General features: G+C 42.7%; 2 protein-coding genes across 2 annotated transcripts in view; one reads left to right on the forward strand and one right to left on the reverse strand.

The window, feature by feature from the left end:
* Positions 1-1,305, forward strand: part of BRCA2 (breast cancer 2, early onset) — a 42,553-nt gene extending 41,248 nt beyond the window's left edge. Inside the window, exon 27 of the mRNA XM_010572718.1 lies at positions 108-1,305. Within this exon, the coding sequence (XP_010571020.1) occupies positions 108-731 (624 nt within the window). The 3' untranslated portion in view covers positions 732-1,305. The remainder of the gene's footprint in view (positions 1-107) is intronic.
* Positions 1,306-1,335: 30 nt separating this feature from the next.
* The window catches only part of N4BP2L1 (NEDD4 binding protein 2-like 1), a 15,110-nt gene continuing 2,072 nt past the window's right edge, over positions 1,336-14,373 (reverse strand). Inside the window, exons 4-8 of the mRNA XM_010572808.1 lie at positions 7,691-7,824; positions 6,739-6,863; positions 5,810-5,898; positions 4,490-4,566; positions 1,336-2,555 (exon numbers count right to left, since the gene is read on the reverse strand). Coding sequence (XP_010571110.1) covers positions 2,327-2,555; positions 4,490-4,566; positions 5,810-5,898; positions 6,739-6,863; positions 7,691-7,824 — 654 coding nt within the window. The 3' untranslated portion in view covers positions 1,336-2,326. The remainder of the gene's footprint in view (positions 2,556-4,489; positions 4,567-5,809; positions 5,899-6,738; positions 6,864-7,690; positions 7,825-14,373) is intronic.

Below are 14,373 nucleotides of genomic sequence, written 5' to 3' on the forward strand. Positions count from 1 at the left end.
TGCTCTTCCCCCCCCCCCCCCCCCCCCCCCATTTTGTGGAAGTAATTTGAGGAAGCTAATGAAATAGGACATTCTAGTCAACATAAAACTTATTTCTTTTTAACTAGATCTCTTCCAAAATTGAAATAAAGCATCCAAGCCCTTTGTCAACTAGCACACCGAATAGGAAACTTGTCACACAAGGGTCAGTAAAAACACCTTCATCTGCTACAATCAATGAAGACCATCCCAAAAACAGCAAAAAGAGAAAAGCTATGGACTTCCTCAGTTGTATACCTGCTCCTCCACCACTGCCACCAATGTGTTCAGTATTTTCTCCATCTTTAAAAAAAGCATTTCAGCCTCCACGAAGTTTGGGTTTACAGCGTAGCAAGTCATCAAAAGAAACAAATCAGAATATTGCTCATGTCACCCCCTGTAGAAAATTGAGAGAAACTGTCTGTCTTCCTGAGAATGACCTGGTTGCTGATGAAGAACTTGCAATGATTAATACACAAGCACTCATGAATAATTTACGAGAAGAAAAGATTGATTATGTAAATGAAAACAGCAGTACAATAGCTACTAATTTATCTGATGATCTTTTACCCAAAAATAGTTCCAGGTCTACTGGGGAGGCAAATAACTCATCAAAAAGCAGTTCTAAAGTAGCTGAGGCTCTTCAGAAAGACACAAAGGAACCTGAAGACTCGTTACCAGCCCGCAGAATGCTACAAAGACAAAACCCCTGAAAATGCTACTAAATGCACATGTACAGTATTGTATATATTTCAAATTCAAATTATTTTTACACTTTGTACATTAAATCCTGATTGTATTTAATAAAGCTATATTACAAAAACAAAGACTCATGGAAATGACATTTCATCTGCAATATAATTTGGAGTTGAGTAATTATACATTTCTCACACAAACATGTATCATACAATAGCATTAGTGTGACTGCAGGTTTGTTGACATTTTATAAGCCATTACTTTGATTCTGATATTTTCTTAAATTACAGCAGGATCTTTGTTTCAGTCTAAAGCAATCAATCAGTTTTGTCACCCTCTGCAGCATTAGAATAGGCTGTTTGGCTGTCAGAAGTGGCACAGGGCAAAATAAACAAATCTCCAAGTTTCTTGTTCCAAAATGTAACACTTTAATTCTGAAATATTGGAGGAGACCACCAGCTCCCACTCAGCACCCTTTCAGGGGTCCTGTGCCCTTCACTTGGCTCAGGGGCTGAACAGGGGCTGGCTCCTGTCACCAAGCTGGATCTTGTAGCAGGACTGGAGAACTGTAATGGGCTGACACACACTTGCAGGTAGTTCTGTAAACCTTTGTGTGATACAGCAGAGCCAGGTTCCCCAGGCCCCCTAGTTTACAATCTTGTACATCTACTGTGTCCTGAAGACAGCCTGGCTTTTCTCCAGAAACAGCCTATTTCTTTATACGTCTGCTAAATTACTAGATGAATTGCAGCTATACCCACATTTCTTAATGTCCAATGTGAGCTGTCTTCATTTCCTACTGCAAAATCACTTGCTAGTGTCCTGTTCTATAAGCACTGCCTAATAATCCACACCTACTTAAAAAAAAAAAATTGCCATCACAAATGCTGAGTTTTAAAAATGTTTCACAAGGGTTCTTAATGAGGACATAATCAGCAGAATTTAACAACATGGATAAAACTACTGCAGGATAGCTTCTCTTCTCACCCATCTGGATCCAGACAGCAGACATGTGGATAGGGCACAGCATCGCACCTTCCTACAACCTGTTAGAGCTCCCTTTTCCACCATTCGCTTTGCCTCTCTTAAAACTAGCAGTAATGGTCTAGGCAAGATGGAGTGGGAAGATACAAAAGGTTATACAGCCAGATATATAAAGTATTAAAATGGCAAGAAATTACAACTGTGTGGAGAAAGAATTGGCCACATGGCCTGTAAGAAAGAAAGAATTTAGGAATATTTTATCTATTAGTGACAGAGCACAATGCAGAAAAAAACCCAAACAAACAACCAAAAAGTGTGTTACAGCTGGTAAATTTCACTGTAAGCTTGAATGGATTTTTGTGGAGGAAGACAGATGAGAGGGAGTACAGTTTGTACTGGGGATAGTGTTCTTAGATTAGTCATGTAGAGCTGTGAGATCATAATCCAGTGACATTTAAAGAGTTCTAAGAAATTTAAAATTGTAGTAGAGATTTAAAAATGTAGTAGAAAAATACAAGAATAAAAAACAGTTTAGAAAAATACAAGAATAAAAAAGTTTAGAAAAAAATGTAAAACTAGAAATTTTTATACCCTGATAATTAAAATATACACTGAGGAATCCACCTCTTCAGTTAAATGGTATATTGTTTGTACGTGCTACGTGAAGTCTTCTGTTCGAGAAGGCTGGAGGGGGGTTGGAATGGGCACCCATGCCATGAGCTGCATTTGGTCCACTGGAGCTTCTCTCATCTCTGCTTGGTTTTTCAGCCCGAAGAACACTGTGGAAGGTAACATTGTGCTCATATTGTTCTTTCATCCGTTGTATCTTTTGTCGAGGGACATGATGAATATTCCTTCTGTAGAGTCAAAATTAACAGAAGACACAAGTATTTAGCTGCCCATGTATTAGAGGTTACCTTAAGCTTGCTAAGGTTTCTGACATGTTCAGGATAGTGGTTCATGTCCCCTCTGATCTATTTCTAGCCTTTTTTCCCAAATGGTTGTTCACTTCCACCTACTTCTTCAAATTATTATTATTGTGACCACTGAAACATGTAACACAAGTATTTTTGTGGGCAGCCAGGACGTAAGAAGTTAGACATAGAGCTACGTAGACGACCTCTATTATTTCACGTGAGTATTGCTGGGTTTTAGTGCTAATGGCTTGTTAGCCTCAGGGTGAGCTTTTGTACATCTGGAGAAATGCAGACAAGGGCTGTAGATAGCCCAGACACTGACTTATAATCAGCAAGTATAGAGGTCAAAAAAATGTTGCTTTGTCTGAGTACAAGTGGGGAAAAATCATACCTGACATGGCTCAGGCTCCAGGGCAGATTTGTAAATGACAAGTTGTTTGAGAGGGAGAGGAACAGGATACTCAACCATGCAGGGCTTTCTGGAGAGACCAGAAACAGCCACAGTCTCTCAACACGTCAGCAGGAATTGTTTTTCCAAAGACCACTAGGAATTTCTGCTTTTCTGTGAGTTTGCAAACTCTGAGTAACTTTGGTTTTTGCCATTTAGCTTTAAGGCACAACCTGTGACCTAGAATCTAAGTTTGTCCTGCATCTGTATTTTCAAAACCTTGTGTTGTGCAAATCCGGCAGGGCTCAACACGTTTTTTTCCCTGGTGGAATTAAGGTGACAGCACCGCAGCAGGTTGCCAGCTGCAGCATCCCAATTGCGAAGAAGCCACGCACGCACAGCCTGTGCCTGGGGCCAGCAACCAGCACAAACCCTACTGCCAGTAAAGACACGATGTGGAACCAGACTGGGAGCAACCTTCAGCTGCCCCTGAATCCTTTGCCAAAGAGCTGCTCCAAACCAAGTGTATTTGGATTAACTTTACGATGCTACTATAAAAAGCTGACTTGTTTCAAATGATTAATAAATCAAAATACAAGTTACCGAGTAGCTCAGCCTATAATGAATGGTCACCAGTGAAATCTGTCTCTGCAGGGGTGCCCTACAAATGCCTCCCAGCTGGTGCTGACTTTTGACTGGAGTTCCTAGCTGGTATAAAACAAATACATCAGTTGGAATGAAGTACCCATGCCCTGCTTCCTTGTGATAACAAATAAGTTAGTTAGCACGTGTTAGCTTCTGGATCGAATAGATAGGAGTGCACTCATTACTGTAACATAGTTTACAGCGGGTTGGTTAAAGGCTAGAAAATTAGCCTGCACGGAGTTCTTTGTGATACAACCATTAACACTGCAGCCTCCAGCCAAACTAACATACTTAGAGCCACATCTGGCTCCCTCTATATCCTACCACATTATGTAGATTTGGTAGATTCCTTGTATCCCTTTTGTGTGTGCATGCCAAGATCTTCAGGAAGATCCTCCAGCACCCCATTTCTTGACCACATTTAATGTAGCACCCCACAGCAAGACAATCTTTGTGATGGTTAGATTTTTTAAGAACAGAAGTCTGAATATTGTCTGTAGTGCTTAGACATGTTTTTTTGCCCAAACACAAGAGTGCTGCTCAAAATCCAGAATGCAAATCAGGGTTCCTGCCCCAAGAAGCTTGCAGTAGAAATACACACTTTGTGGCGGGGGGCGTTGCTTTTTCTACTACCTGACTCACTTCAGCACGGTCAGGCTCTTTCAGGGCTGAATTCACTGCAGAGCAGGTACTGAGTAATAGAAAATTTCCATGACAATCATTCTGTCATCATTTACTAGGTTACTTTTTAGGGTATATGAAGAGGAAAAGGGCTGGCCTTCCTCAGAGCACATCAATAAAATGAGAAGCTGTCTGCTATATCAAAGAGAAAAAGCTGTACCTTGTCAGTTCTTGAACATTGAACTTCCAGGGTGTATCTGGTTCTTGGAATATAACTTCATATCCATTTTCACGTGCCTGAAGAAGGACACAGACGTTTTAGACATATGGCTGCCGAGCTCAGGAGTAGCCAATCTGCCAGACCCGCTGAGATTTTATCTGGCTAGGAGATGTATCATATGTACCAGGAGCCAGAAAAAGGAAGATAACCGTGATTCCCATCAAGCTGAGTCCCAGCTTGTTATTTTCTTCTGCATCAAAGAATTTGGGTCTTCCAGCAAAACTTGCCTCAGCATTGCCCCCAGTCCCCATCCATCCCCCGTGGCAATGGCACCCTGGCACTTGAAATCTCTGGAGGTCACAGATGGTTCAAGAGCCACAGGCTGGCCACGGCAATCTGGAGCTTCTGGGAACGTGAGGTCAACATCTGTCAGTCCCGCTATTTCCAGCCACTGAGTCTACAGGCCTCAATTTTTTTCAAGGTAAAGCAACATCTTTGTGCACATATATGTGTATATATATGTGCACACACACACATATACACACATACAACACACACAAAAATACATAATATATATTTAATACAGTATTGATTGCTTTTGTTTTGATTTAGTGGAAAGGAGGCAGGGAGATCCGTTGACCTTTTCACATCTGGCCCACCTCTGGCTGTGCTCTCTCACTTGCTTCCTAGTCACCCACAAGCATTCACAACTGCTGCTGAAGTGACATGTCCAGGCTTTCCAGCACCTCTATGAATTCCCACCGCTTTTGTGCTCCCATACAAGCAATACTTAGACCCAAATTTTTTAACTGACAAGACCATAACCCAAGAACAGAAGCATGAGTATAGTGTTAGCAGAGAGGCCAAATTATGAAACTGTACTAAAAAATATTGCCATCTCTGCCAGAACTCCTGACACGAGATACCAATGTGTCTTTGAAGACTCTTTATTTTTCACAAGTCATAAACTAAAATTGTTAGTCATATCTTAGTATCTTTGTCAACAAATAGTTTGGGAACTGTTCAATTCATGTCAGTACTGGGGAAGACATCCTGATTGCCAAGAAGTTACAGGGCAAGTTCAAAGACAATCTTTTCAAGTAATTTTGTCTTCACTGAGGTATATGGCTGACAAGATAAAACAACTACATTGGCACCTCTTCCCCTACTTCTTCACAGGATCAATCATTAGCTATAATTAGAGAACTAAGGGCAAATAGAAGTAATTCTTTCTAGCCATGTTAAGAACTGTTTCAGTCAGGTCACCTCTGAAATGTCATAGCTGAGCATATAAAAGCAATAAATCAGAGCTTTCCCTACCATCAGCACATACGGCTTCATCTCCCAAGCATGGATGTTGGTATTATCAATAATGATGGGGCTTTTCCCATTCTTCATTGCCTTGCGTGCTGTAATGTAACAAACACATTAAGTAAAGTGAACATGGACTAAATAACAGACCGAGCCAGGTCTCACTAGCCCCAAAGTGTCCTCTCTTCACCCACTGCCAGCACCCTTGGTTCCCTACCAGACGGTTTTGTAGCTACCACCCATCGTGAGCAGAGGTCAGGGCCCAGCAGGTGCTCTCCTGGAGGAGGTGATGCAGCCGCTGGCTGCGCACAGTGGCAAGATCTGAACTCCTCGTAAAACATACTTAGCAGTATCACTAGGAATTTACAACAGCTGAAAATTAGTTATTTGCAAAAGATCCCTGTTATATGATCTCAAAATGTTTTCCCTTGCTAGAAATGAGTCCAGCACACAGCCACAAAAGCATGTTACATTTTTCTCTCTGAAGTAGAGACCTGGGTTGTTTCATTCTCAAACTTATAATTAGGTTTGCAAGTTTTCTTCCTGGCTATCACTAACTCCCCCCCTGTAACACCCACTTCCAAGTCAGGACAGACACCTAAGCCATTACAGTCTGAGGGATGTGGTGCGTACAGCTGTACTGAGCAGCTGCTGGGCTGGTATTTGCATGCCACCTGCTGTTACCAAGCTTCAGCAGTGCTACCTAATAGTCCTTCTAAAATAACATCTATCAATCACCAACACTTCTTCACTTATAAATTTCTCTCTTACAAGGCAGAAGAAATAAAATCAGAAGTGGTAAATGCGTTTTTTTAGCCAGTACCCCATAAACTGCAGTGTATGACACCACTGTGAAATCTTTTATTTTGGGGGCTAAGTTTAAAGACAGACTGAAAAGCAAAACTATTCTGCAAAACCCCTGGATTGAGTTTAGTCACCTCTCTTTTGGTTCCATTTGTGCGCATCCTCTAGGAAGTCAGGCTCAAACATGTATACGCCATTTTCGATAAAGAAGTCATCAGTACTAAGAACTACAGCACTGGGATAGTCACGTTTCAGTTGTCTGAAAAAAAAAAAATGAAAGAAGGATTAGTATAATGCATACCTTTAATAGAGACCATTAAATCAAGAGCCACATGAATGCTCTGCAAATATGCACAGTGCATCATTTGAAAAATCCCAGCTTAAAGGATCTGAAAGTAATGTAATCAGTAGACGGACACATAGGAGGAAAGGAATGGAGCTTAAAGGCATGGCCTTGATTTCTTTAATTCAGCAGAGGAATCTACACTGGACTACCAACATATGAGTCTTTAATCATATTAATATATCCAGTTTCCTTTCTGAGTTATCTGAGAAGGTACAATTATAAATAAAATAAATAAAAAAAAAACCAACCAAGCCTGCTAATCCCATGAAAGTTGGGCTCAAAAGACAATTTGACCATGGGAGTTTTGCTACAGAGAGATTTTTGAAGATAACCAGGAAGAATGATTTGTCATTTAGTAAAGATGGTCAATGTTACCAGCAGTTTGTCTTGTTCTTTTTTTTTTTTCCTTTTTTTTTGGCTACAAAGCACATAGCACTTTTTTTTTGTAATTTGCAAACAAATATCCAAGTGATCAGTCAGTATTTCTTGGTATTTGTTGCGATTTCATGGTTCTTTCTGCTTTTCACTTGTCCCTGTTTTACTTAATCCTCCCCTTGTAGGGTTGAATAATATTTATTTATTTTCAGCTTTCAAACATATTTTATAAACAAATCTGAACTGCCTAGATTGGCAGCCCCAAATGCAACAGATCCATAAAACCGGTCCCCTGTGGTGAGTGGCACAGGGCAATCCCCCTTCTCCTCACACTCATGCGTCCCCACCGCGATGCTCATTCAGACCCAGGATGCCCACGGCGGGTGGACGCGTGTCCTGCCGTAAGCTGACCAGCTGCCTCGCAGACAGCGACGGGCTCTAGGAGGTGGAAGCGCTGGCTTAGGTGGTGGCTTAAATATGAAGCATTCCTCTGCCAGTCCTTAGAGAGCATTAAAAAAAAAAAATCTCAGTGCAAAATTGCATTCCCGTTTGTGTGCAATCCAGACTTATTTGTGTCCATAGACAATTGTCTATTTTTTTCAATGAAGGGAGTGTTGGGGGAGGAGGGAGTCTCTGCAAGAAGTCAGGGAGAGCCCACAGCATCATCTCGCTACTCTCCATCTCCCTAAGGCCCAGAATGTCTCTGGAAAAGAAAGTAAGGCCAATTGAGAAACCTTGTGGCTCTCAGACATGAATGCTGCTGCCCTGCTATCTCACACCACACACAGGTCTCCAGTCCCTCGGATTTATTTCAGCTTCCCTGACAAAATGCTTCTCTTCCATCCCCGTAAGCTGCAAAACAACTATTTCTCAATGTCTTATCTAATTGAGCAACTGCAAGGAAAAAGGTGCCTCGAGGTTATCAGCAAAAACCAGACACACAGACAGAAAAGGCTTAATTCTGTCATCTCTAACTCTGCCCTGACCATGTACTTACCAATTTTACCCTCATCTGTCTGCTAGCAGCAATTCTTCACTAGGATTGCACGTTGCACTTAGCTGAATAAAGGCCAGCTTCTGACTTTGTTCCGCCTCCACTGTAACTTCTACCATCTGCTGATCAATTAATATTATTTTGTGGTTGCAATCACTCCAGAGAGCAGAGACTCACTGCTGATGGACTGGCCAGGACTGGGCTGTAGCCACTGTTACGTATCATTTAGCACCCACATGTCGTTATCTTCAAGCTCCAAAGAGATGTTTTATTCACATAATTACTGCTGGACAAACAGATCTAACAAAAGTCATGTTGCAAACTGTTAGCAAACAGTCAAATTATTTTTGCTTTAATTTTGGTCCCAGGCAAAGAATTCTTATCATGAAAAGCATGGGAGCACCTAACGCTTATCTGGTTACTCTTGTGCTGATAAACTGATATATTCAGCTCTCACTGTAATTCAGCACCTCACCTTTCCCACTGCTTTACCCATCTGCATCACCTCTTCTCTAAAAAACAGACTGTGCTAAAATATGTGTTGTCCCTTTAGCTACTAATGGGCACATAAAATTGTACACATAAACAAAAGATCTCAAAATATTTTTTTTTCTTGCTCAGTGTTTCTTTTAAAAATGTTCTCAACCAGTGCAAATTTTAAAAATTTTCTTAGCATATACATTACTAAATTCTTAACACATACATGCACACTCACATGGGAGCTTTGATATTAACCCTTAAGCAATATAAATAGTACGTGATTATCTGTAAACTCAGTCTACTATCCTCGTATCACAAGTAATTAATTAAAGTAGATAAAACTTGTGCTTCAAAGGAGGAAAAATATGGCACAAAATGTGCTAAGAACTATGAATTACTGTCACATTTGCTATAGTCATACCAAACAAACTCCTACGAACAGCAACATAAGAAAACATTAGAGTGGGAAAAAGATGATGTTTTACCTCCTGCTTATTTTGCTGTTTTTAACTTTTCGCCTTCTAAAACAACCAAACTGACACTAAATTTTATGACCATTTCTGTAATCCCCTACTGCCCATGAAGCTGACAAAACTCCTGTTTCTTCTGTCCCTTGTAATTTCCAAGGGCACCCAAACCTCTTTAGTATGTTTCTTGAGAAATAAGCCTTCTACAATCTACACAGGACCACAAGTTGGTTTAGAAGAAAGGTTTTCAATAATCACACAATAAAAATGCCTATATTTTAGCAAAATATACACCAGCTATGCAAAATGGGAGAACTTGTGACCAGTGTTATTAATTAATATATTTTGAGTAGCCCTGTCAAATGAAAACTACCCATTGCCGTTAGATCAGTAAGCGTAAAGCGTACTAAGGAGCAGAAGGAAAATGAAATCTCTTTGCAAGATCAAAGAGTACATATAAGCTATGTTTGCATTTTTTTTTTTTTTTAAAGCCACTGAACTTGAAGCACTGCATTGTGATAAGCAGTTTCTGTCAAAGGTTCAGTATTAATTTGCCTACTTGGGACATTTAATTGCGAAGTGCTACAGCTCTCTGTCTTGCAGTAGATACAAAATACAGTATGCTCTAGATCTTGCTAAAGAAAAGTTTGCTGCTGTTTCAGAAAATACAAAGGATTAAAATAAAAGAAAAAAAAAGAAAGGGCGATGTTTCCTCCACTTGCAATAAATCTCCCCAAACCCTTTTACCTCCTTTCCTCAAGCTGAAGCAGCTTTCCATGCCAGGTACCGTATCTCACTAGATTGGCTGATACAGTTGGGGAGGGGAAGAAAAAAAAAAAGCTTTCCGATGCTTCTGCTCTTCAGCTCTGACACAACAGCAGCAAACTTCATGTACCTACCAGGCCCCCCCGGGAACTGATAAAGCCCCTGGAAACACGACGCCGTGCAGAGGCACAAGCTTCACCGTCTGCCCACAGCAACCCCACCGGCAGCCTGGGTAGCAAGGATGCTGCTGAATGATGTGGTGGTCGACATTGGTGCACGCTCATCTGCTGTCTCACCCCGGTCAGATTTGTGATGGCCGCTGGGACTAAAAAAGGAGAATCTTTCTGTTGAAAATCCAGCTGTGTTTCTGTTTGACCACAGGAGCCTTGTAACAACCGCCTCAGCAAACAGACAGGTAGTTTTAGAGTCTTCTGTGTTATTCCTCTGAAGATCTGTTCCCATAATTTATACTGTTTTTAAGTTGCCTTTTTTCTAAATATCATCTTCAGTGCTTTCAAACAATCATTGCAGGGTTTAACTGTACGTATAGACAACAAAATAACTGCTCAGGGTTTCAACTAGCTGGATGCATTAGAGTACTTGGGAGAAGTCTCCATGATCACCAGTAATATCATTGGAGATAAAAAAAATATCTGTAACTGTATTTCATAGGCTGTCATGTTTTTCCAACAGAAATTTTGAAAATAAATTCTGATTTGAGCCTGGTAAGCAGATTGGAAGGAACATTTTCAGTACTCAGAAGGCAACAGAACGGTGTCAGGCAGATCTCAGAGCCGGTAAATTCCCAAGCTACTTCGGAGATCAGAACACGTATGTACTGACATCGCATACAACCACTTGCTCCGGTCACTGTTCCTAACACAAAGCATTCCCCGTGGTGTTTAAAGGTCTTCAGTTTCAGCAGAGAATCAGAACGATGAGATCTAGAGCACACGCCCAGCACTATCGGCTCTCTGCTGCGTTTTAACAACTTCTAGTGCCCTGCGGACTTTGCCCCGGCGGAGGCATGCCAGCCGATGGCTGTGCTGTTGGCAGAACACACGCATCATATTTGATAAACACATTCAGGAGAAGCACCTGAAGCAGTTTCAGATGAAGGTAAATGTTTACAGTGCGTTGCCACCTGGCAGCAGGAGGTGCAGAGCTGAAGTCCTGTCCAAGGTGCAGCTCTGCAGCAGGGTCAGGGTGCTGGTAACGGCGGCGCGGCCGGCCCAGGGCTGGAGGTGCTGGGACTGACTGGGCAAAGGCAGCGGAGAGAACTGGAGAAGACGCAGATTACTCCAAGCAGTGATGCCTCAGTGCATTTTTTTCATTTACGGAAGATTGCTGCCTCTGTGCTTTGTAAAGGAGTACAAGAACAACCTCATGTCGACTGATAAATCAACAGCAGTGGCTGACAAGTTGCATGTTTGATCATGCCCAGCCTAGTGCTTGAGCAAAACTGCTAGACAGAGGGTTAGATGTTACTTGAGCTGTGCATCACAGCAATAGACTGTAGAAGAGCTGGAAATACAGCTACTGTGCAATGACGAGTCTGTTGGGGAAGCAGGTATGAGCTTGTACGTGGCTCATTTGATTTTTGGAGGCATTTTTGGAAGCTATACCCGCTACTGCACCTCAAATAACTGTTTTCTTAGTAGTTGCCTTGGTCTAATCACAAAATCCGTACTGTGGAGTTGAAGGGAGAGTGTTGCACACGCCTGATGGAGGCTATTGGAGATGCAACTCCCAGGTGCCCCTCTTCTCCTACGTGCTTCTGCTGGTGGTGACATACGGTGAACAGTTAGAGGGAGATGGTTAGGGTCACCTAAAATACGTGATGCAGGGAAGCATATCCTTAACAGTGAAGCGAAAAGGTCTGGAGGCTGGTGGTGAGCAGATCAGCTCCTCGTTCTGCCTTGACTATTCAATGTATCGCAGGTGGCCCCTTGGCTGTCTTTACCAGAACCCGAAAACCAGACCTGAACCGATCCGTACCAGTGTCAGCTGCTCCAAGCTGGGGGAGGGACTGGGATGGGGAAATCATTTTAATGAAGATGCCATAACTAAATCTTACAAAGCTATATCCAGACAGCACTGACTGACACTGAAATGTCAGGGAAACGAGTCACGGATGTGAGGTTGTTCCTAGGCCTGCGTGCCAAACGGAGAAGGGTCCTTCCTGCTGGAGCTATCACCAGGTTGTGATATCACCAGTGATAACATTCATGGTTTGTGACACTTCTGAGCTCTGTAAAGATGTACAGGTTGTAACTGAAATACTGGCTGATACTAAGACTGAAAGAATGGGGGGGTGGGGGGGGTGAAAGCACCAGAAGAAACACCAAAGGCTAAAACAGTGGTACGTGCTGACAACCAAGAACATCGTTAACAGCAATAAAACTGGGGAAGGTGCTGTTTACACCCCCCCAAAGGCCAGCACTCAGCTAAGGCCCAGCACAGATGACTTGCACACTCTGAGAGCAAGAGGATGGCCAGCAGGTCACACCAGCCCGCACACCCTGTCCTTCTTCCCCTTGTTCCAAAAGAGGGAGAGGCTGCAGCTGAAAAGACACCCAAAACAGGAAAATGAAAATGGGCAAAAAACTCCTGCCTAAGATTCATGGAGCACCAAGTAAGCAAAATTCAGAGGCAAAAAAATGGCAGCACAGAAACTGCTGGCTGCGAGATGGCATAACAGACCTGACCAAAACCCTCCCTGTCTATCACCACCGACCGAGAGGAACCCAAGAAAAGAAAGTGAGGATGGGACAGCAGAAGGTCCCTGGCCTCTCCAATTTTGGGCAGAGCACCTGTGCACATGCCCCTTGGTACTTGCAAGTATTTAGCTGTGATAGTGTGAGTGAATAAAATCCGAGAGAATAAAGTTGAATGGGTAAAATGAGCTCACCAAGGGCTTTTGCAAATAAATAATCGCCTTCCTCCTCCAGTAGGATCTCACACTGAGCTTTGTCGCAGTAATTTTCTGCAAACATTGCTTTGCCTAGCACACTGTGTTTACCAACACCAAAAGGTACACAATGTGGGAATAGCAAATCTCAGAAGTTTCTTGGCACAGTCCTTTCATAATCTGGACAGAGTTAATGGAAAGCTACTAAATGCCATTTTTACAGCTGCCCTTTGATCTGTGTACTGCTGAATGGCTCAACGCAATGACACAATTAACAGGGGCTAGAAAACAGAGTAAGTTCCTCAAACGTTCATCTCGCAGGGGACTAAATATTTACAACTGCTTTTGTAAATCTGTCATTAATAATTAATCTTGTATTTTGATCTAAAAAAATAGGTCAGTTATTTGCACTGCCTGAGAATATGGCCCAGACCGTTACATTCTTACTGTACTATGAGAAGACCCAAAGCCCTCTGAAGAAGGGCCTTACACGACCTCTTTAGGGAGACACATGCATTTTGGGCATCAGTAAAAACACAGCATTTGGCCACTCATTAAAGAACTTCATCTTGCAGAAGTCCTGTGAGGCAGAAGGCACAGCATGCCCAGAAAGAACGGTACCGAAAAGAGGAAACTGTAGATTAACCCAGTGTATCACACGGCTTCTTTCAAAGCAGGGCCCTTCCTATGGCAGCTCGTGATCCCAGCACAGGTTCCTCGCCCGAGCAGAGGAAGATGATGGCGAATATTCCTCTTTTGATGGAGAGTGGGTGGCACCTGGAGCTGTGAGATACCAAACCCTGAGATTCTGTGATACCAGATTATGGCTACGCTGCGTCACACTGACTGCGGTGCCGTCTCCCAGCACTCCCCTCTGGGTTCTTCCACCTATTGTTAATCAGCGTTGGAGCTGTCGGAGTGGAATGGTCCGCTCTGCCCATTTTATACGCCCCTACAGCTCTGACCCGGAGTGCAGGACATCATGGAAACAGATGTCAGAGTCGCCAATTTTCACAGTAAGAGACAGGAAGTAGTTTACTGTGTGTGTGATTAACCACAAAAAAAAAAAAAAAAAAGCACCAGTCTGGCACTTTTTAGAGAAGAAACAGCAACAACAACAACTACCTTGGCTTGGGCGATTAGTCCGTCTTACTAGAAACGTGCCTTTTGGTAACCGCTCGCTCACTCTGAACACCACCACAGACGGCCCTACGGGCTGTGTATCTGGAGAGCAGGTACGGGCAGCTGCAGCAATAAAGCCTTTAGCCATTTCTGAAAGACAGAGGAGGTTTCCAAACGGCTCCTGCGAGGCTCCTGCTCCCCTCCTGAGCCAGAAAAACCACCTCAGCCTTCTTCCCGGTGCTCTGCAGCGAGTGTTTCCCCTTCTCCGCTCCCAGGCGGGCAGAGAGAGGCCTGAGGCACCTGCCTCAC

This window comes from Haliaeetus leucocephalus, unplaced genomic scaffold (genome assembly GCF_000737465.1).
Source record: "Haliaeetus leucocephalus isolate CR32 unplaced genomic scaffold, Haliaeetus_leucocephalus-4.0 Scaffold351, whole genome shotgun sequence".
In the NCBI taxonomy this organism is placed as follows: Eukaryota; Metazoa; Chordata; class Aves; order Accipitriformes; family Accipitridae; genus Haliaeetus; species Haliaeetus leucocephalus.